A 19,520-nucleotide genomic window follows, 5' to 3' on the forward strand; every position below is an offset into this window, starting at 1 on the left:
ATCATGACCTGAGCTGAAACCAAGAATCCAACACTTAACTGACTGCACCACCCAGGTGCCCCTGAAAATGTGTATCTTTATAAAATTTGTAATCATTGTATACATGCTTTTTATAACCTTTTTTCCCCGCTATACGTGTGTGTATAAAATTTCTGTATAGCATTCCAGTGTATTGATGTTCTATAATTTGAGCCAAGTCACTGTCCAACATTTATTAGATTATTTCCATTTCTTGGCTGTTTAAAAAGTAATGAGACTAAGGTACATTTAAAGTATTACTTTTTAGGGATGCTTGGGTGGCTCAGTTGGTTACGTGTCAATTCTTGAACTCAGCTCAGGTCTCAATCTCAGGGTTGTTTAAGCACTGTGTCAGGCTCCATCTACTTTAAAAAAAACAGTAATTTCTAAACTATGCCATGTTCTCTTACCATTTCTGAGATTTAGTCAGTGCCCTCCTTGGCTGAAGAAAAGGCTATTAGCAAACAAGAAAATATTTTGACAGCTGCAGAAGAACAGCTTCAGTGGCTTTGCTTGTGTGATAAACTTAAGTTTTTCCTTTTTCTTTTTTCTTTTAAGATTTTATTTATTTTTGCAAGAGAGCATGCACAAGAACGAGCAGGAGTGGGGGGGAGGGGGGAGGGGCAGAGGGAGAAGCAGACTCCCCACTGAGCAGAGAGCCCTATGTGGGGCTTGATCCCAGGGCCGTGGGATCGTGACCTGAGCCGAAGGCAGCTGCTTAACTGACTGAGCCACCCAGGCGCCCCAGACTTTAAGTTTTTCTTGATCGAAGAATATTGGACTTCCCAAATGTTGGAAAAATATGAGTTAGATTTAAATATTGTGGAAAATTCATTCATACAGAATCCTTTCTAAGAAAATTCTGGTTTATCTTCTGGGAATTAGGCTGGTGCAATGTAAAAGGCATTTTTACAGAGTCAGTTTGAATCCTCTCCTGCATTGCTATTTTTAGTACTAGTTTTGTGAACCGAGGCAAATGACTTAATTTCTGCCTCAGTTTTTTCATCCATACTATGGAGAAAAATATGCTTCTAGCCTGTCCTTAGAAGCTGCTGTGAGGTTATGAGATTATTAAGTGTTCAGCACTGTGTTTGATTTTTATTTTGTGCAGTGTAGCTTGCTAAATCACTATACTTAGTACAATTATTTTATTTAGCAATTCCTCAATGTGTGATGTGGTTGAGATGCACTTTTACTTTTCAGTTCTGACTTGAGGGAAATATTATGAGACTGGGCTGAAGGGTTTTTTGTTTGTTTTTTTTGGTCTGTCTTTGAAGAGAGCTGGGGAACTTAGAATGATTTTAAGTACTCTCACATGATTATGAATGTTTAGATTGGAAATAGCTGGGGATGTTTCTAATTTAAAGTAATAAAATATTAGAAGTGGGTTTCCATTTTCACTTGTGCTTTAGAAAGGTTGATGTTGGAGCTGAGAGAAGCTTTAGAGATGGTTTATCTGTGACCCTTCCCAGAATCTCTAGGATTGCTCTATAGCTTTACAGAAAACCAAATTTGTTAGTATACCCAGTGTCTAAATAGACTTAGTGCAGTTCATGCCCCCGTGATGAGTAATTGTTGGGGAAAGAGATAATTCCATTGTACTGGAATATTTCTTTTTTTTTTTTTTTTTTAAAGATTTTATTTATTTCTTCGACAGAGATAGAGACAGCCAGCGAGAGAGGGAACACAAGCAGGGGGAGTGGGAGAGGAAGAAGCAGGCTCATAGTGGAGGAGCCTGATGTGGGGCTCGATCCCACAACGCCGGGATCACGCCCTGAGCCGAAGGCAGACGCCCAACCGCTGTGCCACCCAGGCGCCCCTGGAATATTTCTTTTGAATAGCCAGAGTACCCTCTTTCCAAAATCTGGATATTTGGGAGACTAATTGGTAATCTGAAGGTTGCTTAGAGAACTATAGTTGCAAAATTTAATAGTCTGTGACTAAATTCTAATGTGCTGTTGCAGTCCCAAATTTAGTGGTATTGCCCATTTCCAAACCAGGAAGTTCTGGGGTAGAGGCTGATTGCTGGTCATCTTTGAAGTAAAGACCTCTAATACAGATATGTATAAATATATCATTTATCTTTTTTGGGGTATCATTTATCTTTTTAAGACAAACGAGGGTTTTGTGGATTAAGGACCCATAAGTTTTGACAGGTGCCTAAGTGGACAAAATAAGGCATCTAATTTTGCTGCTTAGGAAATAGCCCATTGTAGCCTGTTTTGGTTCAATTAAAACGTTGTTTTGTTGAACATATATTTTGTCCCAGATAATGGAGATACATGAGTGGATGATACCTTGTCTTCCTGAAGTTTAGAGACTGGTGGAATAGATAAATTATAAACTCATATAACGGTAAGCTAAGAGATAGGCATAGGATATAGTAGAGAGGCACTTAGCTCAGCCAAGACATAGGGGTGATGAAAGTAAGGTGTCCTGAGGAGACTTAGAAGACAGAGGAATTCCAGGCAGAGAGGAGATGGAAGGATAAAGGCATGATCTCAGGGGGACTGTGGACAGCTTGGTGTAAGCTTTCAAGGTAGGGAATGGTGAAAGAGGAGATTGGAAACAAATATTTTCTAGATTTTAGCCTTATTTTATAGGAAGGAGTCAACTATTCTTACCTTGACTGTCATTGTCTCTTGGAGTTTGTTTTGAGAAATTTACTACTAATAAATAAATTTATTTATAAATAAAATAAAAATTACTTGTTACAAATAATAAATGTGTTACTAATAATCTTCCTTCCCCAAGACCCCTCCACTTCCCACCCCAATCCCACCTTAGCAGCTGTTAGTATTTTACTTTGTTCATCTGTCTCTTCCAGAGAAACTGGACTCCCAGAGGCCTTGTTTGTTTCATCTCTACATTCAGTTCTATGCCGCTCAGAATGTATTTTTTTTCTCTAGTAACGACTTACAGAAATAATCCCTGAGAGACGCCTGGGTGGCTCAGTCGGTTAAGCGTCTGCCTTCAGCTCGGATCATGATCCCGGGGTCCTGGGATCGAGTCCCATGTCCAGCTCTTTGCTCAGTGGGGAGCCTGTTTCTCCCTCTGCCTGCTGCTCCCCCTGCTTGTGTGTGCTTTCTCTCTCTCTCTCTGACAAATAAATAAAATCTTTTTTTTTTTAAAGGTTTTATTTATTTATTTGACAGAAAGGCAGCTAGAGAGGGAACATAAGCGGGGGAGTGGGAGAGAGAGAAGCAGGCTTCCTGCTGAGCAGGGAGCCCGATGTGGGGCTCGATCCCAGAACGCTGGGATCATGACCTGAGCCGAAGGCAGATGCCTAACAACTGAGCCACCCAGGCGCCCCAATAAATAAAATCTTTAAAAAAAAAAAATCCCTGAAAGTATAGTCTTGTACTTGGAATATTTATAAAATGCTTAAATAAAGAAACAGTGTCCTTGAAATTAAGTGTTTACTGTAGAAAAATAATTAAGATAAGCAAGTCTTCCATAATTTTCACCCTCTAGAAATAATCAGTTTTACCACTTTCCAAACTTAGTAAATATTTGAATGATTGAGTGACCCGACATGAATTACTTAAACGAAATTGAATCAATTTAGCAAACATTATCTGGGCATCTATTATGTAACATGCTAGGGAGACAGACAATAATCTCTACTATCAAGTAACCTAAGGTTTTTTTAGTATTATTAAACAATATATCCTAAAATGACTGAGGAGTACTGGGAGAAATTAAATGACCTGTTTGGCCAGTTTTACTTGTTATATCTTTTTAACTGAATTGTGTAGAACAATTACATGACTAAAGTTTAAAAGGGAAACAAAAACCCAGAGTTCTGTATCTAATAATGAAAATTTGTATATTTATTGTACAAATTTTGTTTCCACAGTGGTAATAATATCTTTTTTTTTTTCCTTTAAGATTTTATTTATTTATTTGAGAGAGAGAGAACAATCGGGGAGGGAGAGGGAGAAGCAGACTCCGCTGCCGAGCGGAAAACCTGATGCTGGCCCGATCCCAGGACCCCAGAATCATGACCTGAGCCAAAGGCGCCCTTGTTTTTTATTTTTTAAGATTTTATTTATTTGAAAGAGCACAAGCAAGCCAGAGTGCGTGAAGAGGGAGGGGCAGAGGGAGAGGGAGAGAGAGAATCCCAAGCAGACTCCATGCCCAGCACAGAGCTCGACAGGGCTTGATCCCTCCACCCTGAGATCACGGCCTGAGCTGAAACCAAAAGTTGATTGCTTAACCTGCTGAGCCATCCAGGTGCCCTGGAGGTAGTAACATCTTTAAGTAACATCTTTTTGTATTTTTTCTTCTTTGTGGCATGTTTTCCTGGCTTCCCATAGTAAATTTTTAAAAGATTTTATTTAAATTCCAGTTATTTAACGTACAGTGTAATATTAGTTTCAGATGTACAGTATAGTGATTGAATGCTTACATACAGTATTGGGTGCTCGTCACAACAGGTACACTCCTTAATCTCCATCACCTATTGAAAATACCCCTCCACCCACCTCCCTTTGCCTCTCCTGGCTTCCCATAGTAATTTTTAATAAATGCTTAATAGACCAGCAGATTGTTCTAAGTTTGCTTAGCCCTCTTCTTTTTTTTTTTTTTTTTTTAAGATTTTATTTATTTATTCGACAGAGAGAGAGACAGCCAGCGAGAGAAGGAACACAAGCAGGGGGAGTGGGAGAGGAAGAAGCAGGCTTATAGTGGAGGAGCCTGATGTGGGGCTCGATCCCACAACGCCGGGATCACGCCCTGAGCCGAAGGCAGACGCTTAACCGCTGTGCCACCCAGGCGCCCCTGCTTAGCCCTCTTCTTGTAGTTGTCTTCATTTTTGTTATTATAGTTGATGAAGTGAAAATGTGTTTATAGCCCTTAGTCTTTTACCTTCTTTTTGGATTATTTCTTAGGATGGAGTCCCAGCTATGGAGCATTGCTTCAAAGGGTATTACGATGTTGCTCTCCAAGAGACCATATTAAAATTGATTAAGTAATATTGGTAAGGGGGTGCCTGGGTGGCTTAGTCAGTTAAGCATCCGACTCTTGTTTTTGGCTCAGGCCATGATATCAAGACCCATGTCAGGCTCTGCGTGCTTGAGATTCTTTCCCTCCCCCTCCCCCACTTTGTGTGCTCACGCCCTTGCACACACTCTCTCCCTCTCTCTTAAATAAATAAAATCTTTTAAAAAAAGAAAAAGGATAATAGTGATAAGTTATTTCTAAGAACTTGGCTTTTTTTTTTTTTTCTTTTCTTCCCCTCGATAGAGAATATGAGTAGAATTGAGGACTCTGTTGGTCAAGCAATTCCATTAGAGGCTAAAAAGTATACTTGTTAGTTTCCAAACAGAAATATTCCCATTATATTTCTGTAATTAATTGCTAATTTAATTACATTATGGATAGGAAATATGTTCCATATGATTCCAGTCCTTTCACATTGGTTGAGATATACTTCATATGCTCAGGACATGGTGAGTACTTATAAATGGTCCCAGTGCTTGAAAGGTATATTTCACAATTACAGTGAAGTAGTTTACATATATCCATTAGGTCGATTTTGTTATTCATATGTTGAAATTTTTTCTAAACCCTCAGTGACTTTTTTCTTTACTTATGTAAATTACTGAGAGAAGTTTATCTGCACTATGACTGCAATGTTATTTTTTCTTGTAGTTCTGCCAATTTTTGCTTTATGTATTTTTAGTCTCTGTTATTAGAGGCATAAAATTTTTTAAAAATGGTCTTTTTCGTCAAATGATCAACATTTAGTCCACTTTAATTAGCTGTATATTTGTGTTTAAGTTTGCCATGTTACTTGCTCTTTGTTGATTTATTTTTCTTTTTTCCCCTTTGCTGCCTTTTTTGGGTTTTAAATTATTTTTTTATTGTTCCTTTTCCGTTCCTTCCACCCTCATTCAAGTTTGGAAATTACATATTTGGTTTCTCTTCATCTAAAGGTTAAATTACAAGCCTCCCTAACTCATCAGTGCTTAAAATTCCCATTACTTTCTTCCCAGATAATACGTAGACTTTAAAACGCTTTATTTCTCCCTAAATACATATGAATCCTAAGAACACTTAAACACTTAAGCTCTACTCCACTTAAAGAGGAGGAGATAGAGGCTTCCAGTTACGGAATGAATAAATCATGGGAATAAAAGGCACAGCATAGAGAATACAGTCAGTGATACTGTAGTAGCTCTTTATGATGACAGATGGTAGCTACACTTGTGGTGAGGATTCAGCAAATAGACTTGTCCAATCAGTATGTTGGAACTAATGTAATATTATGTGTCAGTTATACTCAAAAAGTGCAAAAGAACACTAATATTATTTACTCCTTTCCAGTATGGAGTATTGCGATTTTTTTTTAAGTCCCCTCTCCCCCAATAATCTCTATCCCCATCATGGGGCTTGAACTCAGGACTCCGAGATCAAGAGTCACATGCTTTACCAGCTGAACCAGCCAGGCACTCCCAAGTATTGTGAATTTTATACTTCATTCTTGTTTTTGTTTAAAACCCCATTAGACATCATTATTGCTTAACAGTCCCTGTTCGTTTGCACATTACTCCTTTCTTTGTTTTTCACATCTTAGACTCAAGATGATTTCCTTTTGTCTGAAGTATATCTTTTAGAATTTTCCTTATTGAGAGTCAGGTGGTGGCTAGCTCTCCTGGTTTTGGATTGTCTGAAATCGTATTTAGTTTTCTTACTTGAAAGATAATTTTGTTGTATACAGAATTCTAGATTAGCAGATAGATCTTTGATCTATTTTTTTTTTTTAAGATTTTGTTTATTAGCACTAGTGAGGGACAGAGGGAGAGGGAGAAGCAGACTCTCCCCCCCCTCCCCCCTTACCAGGGAGCTAGATGCAGGGCTCGATCCCAGGACCCTGGGATCGTGACCTGAGCTGAAAGCAGATGCTTAACTGACTCTGACTGAATCACCCAGGTGCCCCTCTTTGGTCTGTTTTAATTTTTGTGTATGGTGTTAGATAAGGGTATAATTTCATTGTTTTGCATGTAGATAGCCAGTTTTTCCACTACCATTTGTTGAAAAGGCTATCTTTTCTCTATTGAATGGTCTTTTAGTACCCTTGTCAAAATCATTTGACCATATGTGCAAGGGTTTATTTCTGGTTCTCTCTTCTGTTCTGCTGGTCAGTATATCTTTGTGATAGTAGTAGCATGATGTTTTGTTGTTTTTAAATAGGCTCCATGCTAAATGTGGGGCAGGCTTGAACTTGGGATCCTGAGATCAAGAGTCATAAGCTGTACCAGGTGAGCCAGCCAGGCATCCCGAGTGTTTTGATTAATGTAGCTTTGTTGTGAGTTTTGAAATCAGGAAGTAGGTAGCTCTTCTTTTCAGTATTGCTTTAGTTACTCAGGGTCCTTGGATTTCATACAAATTTTAGGAGGAGTTCCATTTCTGCAAAAAATGTCATTCTGATTATTATAGGGGTTGCATTGAATCTGTAGTTCGCTTTGAGTAGTAGTAACATCTTAATAATATCAAGTCTTCCAATCCATAAACAAGGGATATATTTCCATGTGTTTGTTTTCTTTAATTTCTCTCAGCAACATTTTGTAGTTTTTATTGTACAAGTCTTTTACTTCCTTGGTTAATTATTAAGTATTTTATTCTTTTTGATGTTATTATAAATAGAATTCTTCATTTCCTTTTTGAGTTCATTTTTTAAAAAGATTGATTTGAGAGAAAGAGAGCATGAGTGAGAGGAGGGGCAGAGGGAGCCTGATGCTCGATCCCAGGACTCCGGGATCATGACCTGAGCTGAAGGCAGACGCTTAAAAGATTGAGCCACCCATGTGCCCCAGTTGTTCATTATTAATGTGTAGAACTTCAACTGATTTTTGTATGTTGACTTTGTATCTTCCTACTTTGCTGAATTCATTTAATAGTTTAAAAATTCTTTTGTGGGATCTTTATGGTTTCTACATATAAGATCTGCAAATAGAGATAATTTTACCTATTCATTTTCAGTATGGTTGTGTCTTACTTCTTTTTCTCACTTAATTGCTCTGACTGGAACTCCAGTACTTTGTTGAGTAGAAGTAGAGAAAGCAGGTATCCTTTCTGTGTTCTTTATCTGAGAGGGAAAGCTTTTGGTCTTTCACCATTAAGCATGATCTTCTCTGTGGGTTTTTCATAGATGGCTTTTACTATGTGGAGATAGTTTCCTATTCCTAGTTTGTTTTTGAGTGTTGTATGTATTTTTTTCCACAAATGAGTATTGAATTTTGTTAAATACTTTTTCTGCATCAGTGGTGATGATCATGTGATTTTTATCCAGTCTGTTAGTGTGGTATATTACATTTACTGATTTCATATGTTGAACAATCCTTGTCTTCCAGGAATAAATTGCACTTGGTCATGGTGTATGTTTTTTTTGTTTTTCTTTGTTTTTATTAATTTTTTTATTCCATTATAGTTAACAGTTTTTTAAATGACGTATAATTGACATATAAGATTATGCTAGATTTAGGTATACAAAATAATGATTTGAGGGGTGCCTGGGTGGCACAGTTGGTTAAGCCCCCGCAGAGTCTATTTGGGATTCTCTCCCCCTCTGCCCCTCTAACTCATGCTCTCTCTCTTTCAAAATAAATAAATACATCCTTAAAAAAATAATGATTTGATTTTGTATAATTTTTTTTAATGTTCAGTTGTTTGCTGATATTTTGTTGAAGATTTTTAAATCAGTGTTTGTAAAGGATATTGGTCTGTAGTTTTCTTTTTCTTGTAGTATCTTCATCTGACTTTGGTATCAGAGTAATGCTGGCCTCAATGAATTAGGGAGTGTTCCTCACTATTTAGTTTTTTGGAAGAGTTTCAGAAGGATGGATGTTTGTTCTTATTTAAATGTTTGGTACAGCTTCCCAGTGAAGCTATTAGGTCCAGGGCTTTTCTTTGTTGGGACATTTTTGGTTTCTTATCACTGAGTCAGTGTCCTCACTAGTTACAGGTTTATTCAGATATTCTGTTACTATGTTATTTGGTGTTGGTAGGTTTTGTGTTTCTAGGATTTGGTCTGTTTCATGTAGATTATCCAGCTTGTAAGCGTATAGTTGTTCATACTACTCTCATAATCCTTTTTGTTTCTGTATAATCAGTAGTGATGTCCACACTTTTCTTTCTTTCTTTCTTTCTTTCTTTCTTTCTTTCTTTCTTTCTTTCTTTCTTTCTTTCTTTCTTTCTTTTTTAAGATTTTATTTATTTATTTGACAGAGAGAGACAGCCAGCGAGAGAGGGAACACAAGCAGTGGGAGTGGGAGATTCAGAAGCAGTCTCCCAGCGGAGGAGCCTGATGTGGAGCTTGATCCCAGGACCCCGGGATCATGCCCTGAGCCAAAGGCAGACGCTTAACAACTGCGCCACCCAGGCGCCCCTACGCTTTTAATTCTGATTTTAGTAACTTGAGTCTTTTTTTCTTAGTCCACCTAGCTAAAGAGTTATCAGTTGCGTTGATCTTTTCGAAGAACTAACTTTTTTGGTTTTGTCCATTTTTTTTTTTTTTTACTAGATTCTCTATTAATTTTCCCTCTAATCTTTATTATTCTTTCTGCTTGCTTTAGGTGTAGTCTTCTGTTCCTTTTCTAGTTTATTAAGGTGAAAGTTTAGGGTTTATGAGAAGTCTTTAAAAAATATACATGTGTGGGGCGCCTGGGTGGCGCAGTCATTAAGCGTCTGCCTCCGGCTCAGGGCGTGATCCCAGTGTTCTGGGATCGAGCCCCACATCAGGCTCCTCCGCTAGGAACCTGCTTCTTCCTCTCCCACTCCTCCTGCTTGTGTTCCCTCTCTCACTGGTTGTTTCTGTCAAATAAATAAAATAAAATCTTGAAAATATATATATATACATGTGTGCAGCTATAAATATCCCTCTAAGAATTGATTTTGCTGCATCTTTTAAGTTGTGGTATATTTTGTGTTCATTTTCATTCAGAGTATTTTTTAATTTAACCATGTGAATTCTTTTACTGGTTATTTAGTAGTGTGCTATTTAATTTCCCAATTTTCCTTGTCTTTTTGACTTTTAATTTCATTCCATTGTGTTTGGAAAATACATTCTGTATTTCAGTTCTTTTAATTTTATTTTTGTGGCCTAACATGGTCTATCCTTGAGAATATTCATGTGCACTTAGAAAGACTGTATATTTTGCAGTTGTTTGGTAGAATATTTTTCAGATGCCTGTTAGGTCTAGTTGGTTTATAGTGCTGTTCAAGGCTTTTGTGTCTTTATGGATTGTCTAGTTCTCTTCATTACTGCAAGTGGGTTTTGAAATCTCTGTTATTGTTTCTCTTTTTTACATTTATTTCTGTCAGCTATTGCTTCATGAATTTGGGAGTCTGGTTTGATGCATGGTGTTTGTAATTGTTACACCTTTCTTTTAGGTTGATGTTTTTGTCATAAAATTTTGATCTTTTGTCTCTAGTAACCGTTTTTCCTTTAAGTATATTTTGTGTGTCCTTACTGTAGAGAAGAAGCCACCCCTCTTTGTTACTGTTTGCATGTTATTTCTTTTACAACCTTTTGCTTTCAACTCTTTTTTTAAAAAAAGATTTATTATTTTTTTGAGGGTAAAAGAGTGACAGCACTAGCACGTGCATGAGCAGGGGGAGAGGTGGCAAGAATCTCAGGCAGACTCCCCACTGAGCAGGAGCCTGACCCGGGGCTTGATATCAGGACCCTGAGATCCTGACCTGAGTCAAAATCACGAGTTGGATGCTCAACCAACTGAGCCACCCAGGCGCCCCTCTTTCAACTCCTTTTTTGAATTTGATACAAAGTGTCTTGTGGCTATCATAGAGTTGAATCATATTTTTTATCCATTCTGCCAATTTCTGTGTTTGAATTATAGTTTTAAATACATATACATTTTTTAAAGAAGATTTTATTTATTTATTTGACACAGAGAGAGACAGCGAGAGAGGGAACACAAGCAGGGGGAGTGGGAGAGGGAGAAGGAGGCTTCCCGCTGAGCAGGGAGCCTGACCCAGGGCTCTATCCCAGGACCCTAGGATCATGACCTGAGCCGAAGGCAGACGCTTAATTGAGCCACCTAGGCATCCCCACTCAATATATTATTAAAGGAACATCAGTGTGAGTTTTATGTCATCTTTTACCTTGGGTGTCCTATTTGTAAAATAGTGGAACTACCTCTTTTTATCATCAGAATAAGGGAGTCACTTTTGACTATGTAGAAACAGGTGAAATTCCAAAGTATAATTCAGACAGCTATGTACAATGTAGTTCTTAGTACAACCTTTAAAACTTGGTATGTTAAATCAAGTTATTAAAATTATTCGTGAGACACCTGGGTGGCTCAGTTGGTTAAGCGTCCGACTCTTGATTTTGGCTCAGATCATGATCTCAGAGTCTTGAGATCGAGCCCTGAGTTGGGCTAAGCACCGGACATGGAGCATGCTTAAGATTCTCTCTCCCTCTCCATGTGCTACCCCCCCCTTTATCCCCCTCTTGCACGCATTGTGTGCTCTCCTCTCTCTCCCTCTCTCTCTAGGGGAAAAAAAAATGAAAATAAGAACAGAGTCCTAGAGTTGTCAGTACGTTCTGTGGTAGCATCCCTAGTTCTTTACCTCAAGTTCTGTATCACTGTATTTTCTTTAAAAAAGTTGTTTTAGAAGATACTGTTTGTTGTGTATCCATAGACATCCATGTATTGTACACTTAAAATTTAAGAGGATAGATCTCTGTTACATATCCTTACCAGAAAAAAATTAAAAAGAAAAAAAAAAGATACTGTTCTGTGAGTTAGCTGATTTTTAAATAGTTTACTCAACTCTTAAATTTTGGATATGCATGTAAAGATACTGGTGTCCAAGGATTATCATGGTAACGTTCAGTTAACATTAAGATAGAACATAATTTAAGTTTTATCCCATACATCCCAGGAACATGCCTGGACCACCTGAGTTTATTTTATCTTAGAAATGCAATATAGTCTGGTTTGTACCTTTGATGGAAATTTCATTAGTGGAAGTGCTTAAAGATCTCACCCAAAGTGTCTTTTAACCATAGCTAAGAGCCACTTCTTGATTGTGGTTGAAGGAGATGTATCAGTCCTTTAAAAATTGTGGTGACAAGTTTATACAGGAAAGTTTCCTGTTGAAATAACATGTTACTGTCAATGGAAGAATGGAAATGGAGATTTTGAACCTAATTGGTTTTTAGATTGGCTTTAAACACTTTGAAAACAAATTCTGGCTATATTCAGTTAAAATTGAAGGAAAAAAATGTTATATTCAAAAAACATGGTCTTTAGTATTAATAGTTCAAATCTTAGTCTTTCTTTCTGTGATTTGACCTTTTTGATCCTCAGTTTATCTAAATGCAAAATGGAGATAATACAGTTTCATAATGTGAGGATTAAGCAAGATAATATATGTATATTGGATTTCTGGGGCTGCCATAATAAAGTGCCACAAGGTGGGCGGCTAAACAAGAGACATTTAATGGTATCGCAGTTGGGAGACTAGAAATAGAATGTCAAGTTGTTTTTTTCTGAGGACTTGTGAGAAGATGTTCACATCTCTCCTAATGTCTAGTTGCCTCAGCAGTTCTTGGTTGGTAGAAGGCATTTTCCTTGTGTCTTCATCATCTTCCCTCTGTGTATGTCTGTCTGTCTGCTTCCAGATTTTTCTTTTATAAAGGACACATTTGTTTTGGATTAGGAACCCACCCTAATTGATCTCATCTTGATTATCTCGAAGACCCTATTTCCAAATGAGGTCTTACCTACAGGTATTGTGGGGCATACTTTTGGGTGAGCACAGTTCAGCTCAACAATGTATATAAAAAGGCTTAACACCAGTATATTTCTTCCAACTGGACGTAAAGAGATATTAGGAAAAACCATTCTGAAATATGCCTATCCTGCCAGTCAATGCTCAGATGTCATTTCTTCATGTTAGTCTTCCCTAATATTGTTCAAGTGACTTGGGATCAGGAATTCATCTTTGTGTCTCTTATTGAGCTTTCTGTTGTGGTTGTTTAGTACATCTGTATGCATTTGAATTAAGGGTTTAAGAATTTGGTGTATTTGGGTGTCTTTCCAAGGTGAAATATTTAAGCTCTTCTGAAGATAAGAGTCATATTTAAAAATATTTTTTTTTCCTTATTCTTATCTTTTCTACTTCGTGATTGGAGGCTTCTCTTTGGTCTGGAATTCTTGCCTCTGTCTAGTTTTTTATGTGCTAAAGTCAGTTGGATTTGGTTGTTGTCCATTAATAACACTATTAAGAATATGTATTTGTATAGACATTATTTTCCAGTGGGTTTGCATATATTGTATTATTTGGTCATCATGGCAAATCAGTCAAGACAACCCGGAGTGGGGTACCTGGCTGGCTCAGTCAGTAGAACATGGGACTCTTTATCTTGTGGTTGTGATATTGAGCCCCAGGTTGAGTGTAGAGATTACATAAAAATAAAATCTTAAAAAAAAAAAAAAAGCATGGAGATAATAAATGTTTCAGGTTTGTGAAAATCTTTTATCCACGATACCATTAATTTAATGAAACTATTTTTTATTCATGTTTCTCATTAACTTTGTTTATATATATATATTTTTTAATTTATTTTTAAGATTTTCTTTATTTGCGCGAGAGAGAGCATGAGCGCACAAGGGGGAGCAGTAGGCAGAGGGAGAAGCAGGCTACCCACTGAGCAAGGAGCCTGTTGTGGGACTTGATCCCAGGACCCCAGGATCATGACCTGAGCCGACGGCAGATGCTTAACCAACTGAGCCACCCAGGCGTCTGTCTATATATCTACATATCTATATATATAGATTTTTTTTAAAAGATTTTTATTTATTTGTTTGAGAGAGAGAATGTGTGAACAGGGGAGGGGCAGGGAGAGAGGGAGAGAATCTCAAGCAGACTTCTTTCTAAGCACAGAGCCCGACTTGGTTCTTGATTCAGGGCTTGACTCGGGGCTTGATCCCACAGCCCTGAGATCATGACCAGAGCCAAAATCAAGAGTTGGATGCTTAACGGTCTGAGCCATCCATGCATGTCCCAACTTAATTTTTTTAAATCATCATTTCAGTTTCAACATAGTTTCTAAATGGTTGGTATATAATATGTGTGGGTGTGTATTACATTTTCAGTATTCCATAATTTCACCTGCATTTTGCATATTTCATTGAGTTTTCAGCATAATTAATTTAACAGATCTCTTGTTGGATGTTAAGTTTTTATTGTCATAAATAACTGCTTGAAATATTTTTCTGTAATTCTACTTATTTGGATTACTTTCTTTGGGTCACAATGTTAGGAATAGAACTGTTGCTTTCATTTGTTGGCTCATGGTAGAGCAGATGTTTCTTTCCTGATTCTGTGGCTTAGGAAGCTGAGGCTGTAGTATGTGACTTGTTTAAGATGACGTAATTCGTGATGGAGTCATAAGATAGAACTCATTGCTGCTTTGTCTGGTTGTGCGATTCAGCTTCTGGCTTTACCTGATACTGCTCATGTTCCTTCCTTGCTGTTTATTGGAAAGTATATTTAAAAAAAAATTATTGAAATATAGTTGACATTGAAAGCATGTATTTTATGGCTATAGTTTCTGATAATATAGTATAATCGTTTTGTTGAAGTAATATGAGGGGAAGACTGAACCAGTATCATATCATAGATTGGTTATGGCTTAATTTGTCATAAAGCATATAACAATCATGGGGTTTTATTATTACTGGATGATTAGGAAGTGGTTGAGAGTTTATCCAGATTCGAATCCTGGCTCTGCCAACTTATTAAATACTATATGACTTTAGACATACAATAAAATAAGTGAATAGTAAAATAAGTAATAATACAGTACCTGCCTTAAGAGGATTAAAAAAGGAACAGTGTCTAGCACATAGCAAACCTCAAGTAAATGTTAGTTAATATGTCTAGAGTAATTCAGGACTTGAATAAATAAGCCAATACCAGGGATTGCCAAATAAATTAAATGATCATAAATTGTATCAGAAATTTATGGGAACCTACTCAAATTGTAGTTTTCTTTCTTTTTTTTTTTTTTTAAGATTTTATTTAATTGACAGAGAGGGAGAGACAGCCAGCAAGAGAGGGAACGCAAGCAGTAGGAGTGGGAGGGGAAGAAGCAGGCTCCCAGCGGAGGAGCCTGATGTGGGGCTCGATCCCAGAACGCCAGGATCACACCCTGAGCCGAAGGCAGATGCTTAACGACTGAGCCACCCAGGCACCCCCTCAAATTGTAGTTTTCTGTACAGGCAAATAAAAAATTTGTTTTTAGGCGCCTGGGTGGCCCAGTTGGTAAGCATCTGTCTTTGGCTCAAGTCATAATCCCAGGGTCCTGGGATCGAGTCTGGAGTCAGGCTCTTTGCTCAGTGGGGAGTCTGCTTCTCCCTCTGCCTGCAGCTCCCCTTGCTTGTGCTCTCTCTCTTTCTGACAAATAAAATCTTCAAAAAATTTTTTGTTTTCCCATCCTGTCTTTGTATCTGGGTTTTAAAGTTTCAAAGCCAACTACCTTTGAAGTCCTGTTTGTTTTCTGATGACTTACAAACTGGTAACAGGCAAAAATAGTCTTTTTTTTTTCTTTTAAAGAATAAGATGTAGTGTCTCATTTCCTAGTAACTCTATACTTGAAGAAATAATCACGATATTTTCAATAAGGGCATTCTATGAAATTTAATTTCTGTCTGAAAACAGAGTCTTAAAGTTGAATTGGTAACTTAAAAATCTTTGAGTTGAGCCCCATCCGTTGATATTCTGCGGAGGAGCAATATTCATAATTTATTTGAATGATTTTAGTCAATTCATCTAGGATAGACTTTATTGAATGCTTAATCTGTTTTAAGTATTAATGAGGGAAGTTTGAGTCTGAGGGAGGATCACCAAGCCTTTTTCAAGACATAGCACTTAGAGAAAATCATAGTATGTCTGTGTTTCCTTAAAGTAAATGGAAGAGGTTGATCTTTGTCCAGGTACCCTGGGTGCTGCTTTTGGCTACTACCCAGGAACATCTCAGTACACTTGCAACTCCTTTGTGTGGTGTTTCGCAGGTGGAAAGCTTAGTCCTACTAAATACAAAGCTGTGTTCATCTTAAGGCAGGAGGTCTGCTTATGTAAGTGTGTTAAAGGCATGGCCATGGGTTTAGAGTGGAGATGAAGGATGTTGGATTGCAGATCAGTTAGGGATATTGGTTTTGGAGAAAAGATGCAGCCAAAATCTCTGCATTAGACAAGTCCAAGGAGCTTGATTCATATTGAATTTATTCTGCATGAATGGTGTTGCTTGGAGTTGTGCAGTATACTGTTCTAGAGGTCCTGGAAAAAGTCAAAGTCAGTTGCATTGACATTGCTAGGGTCTAGCCTGTAGCTTTCAGGATTATTTCATTAGAGCTATTATTGTTAATTGGTAGGAATGTCCATGTTTGTTTGAGAAGGATGTAGAATATCACCTGCAGAAGGGACCGCAGTTTCCCTGCGCCCTGCCCCCATTGTATTGAGATAGAATTGACACATTGTATTGGGAACATAGACTCTTGACATTGTTCATAAATTCTTTTTATAATCTGTCCCCCCCCCCATGTTGTGTTGTAATCCAGGGACTAGGGCAAAGGTATCTTTTCCTGGGGATGATTCTGTTTCTTTTTACAGTTTTTCACTTTTTTATTAATGAAAATAATTATTTTCTCCATGAATGTAGGTAGATTAGTTATATAAAACAAATATAAATTGAGAGCTACTACTTTATAGAGGGCTATGTTATGAACATTAAGACAAAATGATTTAGTTGTACTTGCTTTGTAATTGTAGCTGGAGTGTTTTCATCTAGAATTCTGTAGAATTCTGCTTTTTCAGAAGATTAATAGGAAAATGGTACACTGTTTCAAAAGGTTTTGATTCTTATTGATGCCCCATGTTTTGTCTGTCTAAAGTGTCAACCCAAGAAAAAGTCTACGCCACTGAAGTATGAAGTTGGAGATCTCATCTGGGCAAAATTCAAGAGACGCCCATGGTGGCCCTGCAGGATTTGTTCTGATCCGTTGATTAACACACATTCAAAAATGAAAGGTAATACTAGTAGTTGATTATACGTGATAAAATACAGTATGGAGTAAAAAACTTGTAGTTGCCTTTAGTATAACCTAATTTTTGTCGCCTTCAGTAGTAATACATTTTTACCTTTGAGCATTTGGTGAATGAATTGTTATTAATGTATTTTACCTTTATGAATTTTTTTAAAGTTTTATTTTACATTATGATTTAAAAATTCTTACTCTATTTATAGATGACAGGAAAATATTAGGTTTATTACCTAAAGTTTACATTGTCTAGAATCACTTTTCAGTGTATTTAGGCTTTTCTACCTCAGTCTTCAGGTTTGTATCATTGCTGTTAAGCTTTAAAGCTGAAACAATTATAAGGAATCCTTTGAATTTTGAATTGTAAAATCTTGATTTAGAGCATTCCCTTTAATGACTAGTTTGTTTCTTACTTTGTTCTATTTGAATCTCAGGTATGCTTAAAACGCTACAAGGTAGGGACTGAATTTTGATCTTGAGCTGCCTTTTTTCTATTAAGATGTTTTGTGATTTAATATATGTATTTTAGTTTTTGAATAGGTGATATATTCATAATTAAAAAAAAATCAGCTCACTTCCTCCTTTTCTCTGATCTGCCTCATTCTTTCTCTTCTTTCCAGAGAGTAACCAGTTGTTTTTAATGTTTGTTTCTAGAGTATTTTTATGTATATCGAAGTATATATTCTCATCTTTTTAACACAATAGCATATTTTTTTATGTTCTACACTTGTTTTTTTCACTTCTTAGAGGTTTTCCATGTTAGTGCATTGAAGACTTTCTCTCTCTTAACAACTGTATAGTTTTCCACTTTTTGATTATGTTATACTTTATATAACCATTTTCCTGTTGGTGGATGTTTAGGTTGTTTTTAATCTTGTGTTGTGAAGTCTCTGTATACATATGTACATAACATAAATGTGTTTCTGCGCACACAACAGTGGTATAAAGAATAACTTTCACGTATACATGTATCAAAAGTGGGATTGCTGGAGTTGATTTTATATTTCAAATATTGAGTATTGAGGTACCTAAAGACCTTTACAGCTCAGTGTTCTGTTTTTTTAAATGATATCTTAATCTTTGTGGCCTATTTGGACATTAAAGTACTATTAGTAAATTCTTTTAGTCCTCCCCTCTACCCTTCCTGTTAAGTTTCTTACTCGTTATACTATTCATGCACACTAATTGGGTCCATGCCATTTATTCAGCAGTTTCTAACTATATTGTATGGGTAGTATGCTAGGTAGTAGGATCCAGTAACGGGCAAAACATCACTTCTGCTTGCCCTTGTTTATGGAGTCCAGTTAAAGAGACAAGATACCAGCAAATAATCAGACAAATAGATAATTGCTTCACTGAGAAGTGTGTCCAAAGATAAATATTGGTGTTCAATCAGTGATATAGCAGGGGTATGTAATTTGGACTTCTGGTGTAGGGTATTCGGGGCAGTTATGTTAGTAAAGTATCTTTGGTCTGAGAGGTGAGAAGACGAGTAGGAATTAACTAGGGAAAGAAGGAGAAGATGGTTCCAGGCACAGAAACTAGTATGTGCTCTGGCTCTGAGAGGTCTCCTATCCATAGAGTAACTACGCTGGTAACTACAGGGTGACCTCTGCTTGTTGATATTAACTGAAGCCATGGGCAAGGCATGGATGAGATGGCTTGTGATAAAATATACAGTGAGAAAAAGGGTGGGCTTTGAGGAAGGAAGCATTTGAGGTCTGTATGGAGGATAATGAGCTTGGAAAAGAGATGGGAAAAAATCGAAATGGAAGAAGAAAACCAGGATTATTTGGTATGTCGTATTGGTGATTAGCATGTTTTGATAAGGAAAATGTGATTGATTTGGTTGAACTTGCCTGGTGATCAAATAAAATGTCCATTAGGTATAAGGAGGTAGAGATCCGTGGTATTTTTGGTGTTATGATTGTGTCTGAAGTTGAATTAGACTGGAAATGGAGACAAAGCAGAGAAGTGGGGATGCTGTAGGTAGAGAAAGATATGGGGTCCAGAAGGATTGCTAAAGGTGGGGATGATTATGTTAGTAGTGCTGATGAGAAGAGTTCTGGAAATAGAGAGTGAAGACAGGAGTAGTAAAGAATCAAAGGCAGGATCATAACATAGGATTTCTGGGAAAAGAAGTGGTGGATGGGTTTGGTATCACAGTGAGATATTGGCCTCAATGGGAGAAGGGGCAGCCCCCTTAGCATTAGGGGTGGGTAAGAGTGCAGCGACTGAAGGTTTTGTGTGGTGTACTTGAGTGTTCTTGTCTGGCTTCTTTATCTTGAGTGGAGAATGTGATCATACCAAAGAGCAAGGGCTGTTACTGGAAAATACCATGTTTTGTTTTCAGCCTATAAAAAGGTTAAAACTCATAAATTCAAGTGAGCTTAGCAGAAAGAGTGAATTTATATAACTTCCTCC

At 37.2% G+C, this 19,520-nt stretch overlaps 1 protein-coding gene across 14 annotated transcripts in view; it reads left to right on the forward strand.

Moving 5' to 3' along the window:
* NSD1 (nuclear receptor binding SET domain protein 1) overlaps nucleotides 1-19,520 on the forward strand; it is a 146,917-nt gene that overhangs the window by 49,260 nt on the left and 78,137 nt on the right. For all 14 annotated transcript variants that reach the window (XM_048224250.2, XM_026511049.4, XM_057312356.1 and 11 more), the window contains one exon: nucleotides 16,950-17,085. In XM_048224250.2, coding sequence (XP_048080207.1) covers nucleotides 16,950-17,085 — 136 coding nt within the window. The remainder of the gene's footprint in view (nucleotides 1-16,949; nucleotides 17,086-19,520) is intronic.

The sequence above is a fragment of the Ursus arctos genome, unplaced genomic scaffold (assembly GCF_023065955.2).
Source record: "Ursus arctos isolate Adak ecotype North America unplaced genomic scaffold, UrsArc2.0 scaffold_15, whole genome shotgun sequence".
NCBI lineage: Eukaryota > Metazoa > Chordata > Mammalia > Carnivora > Ursidae > Ursus > Ursus arctos.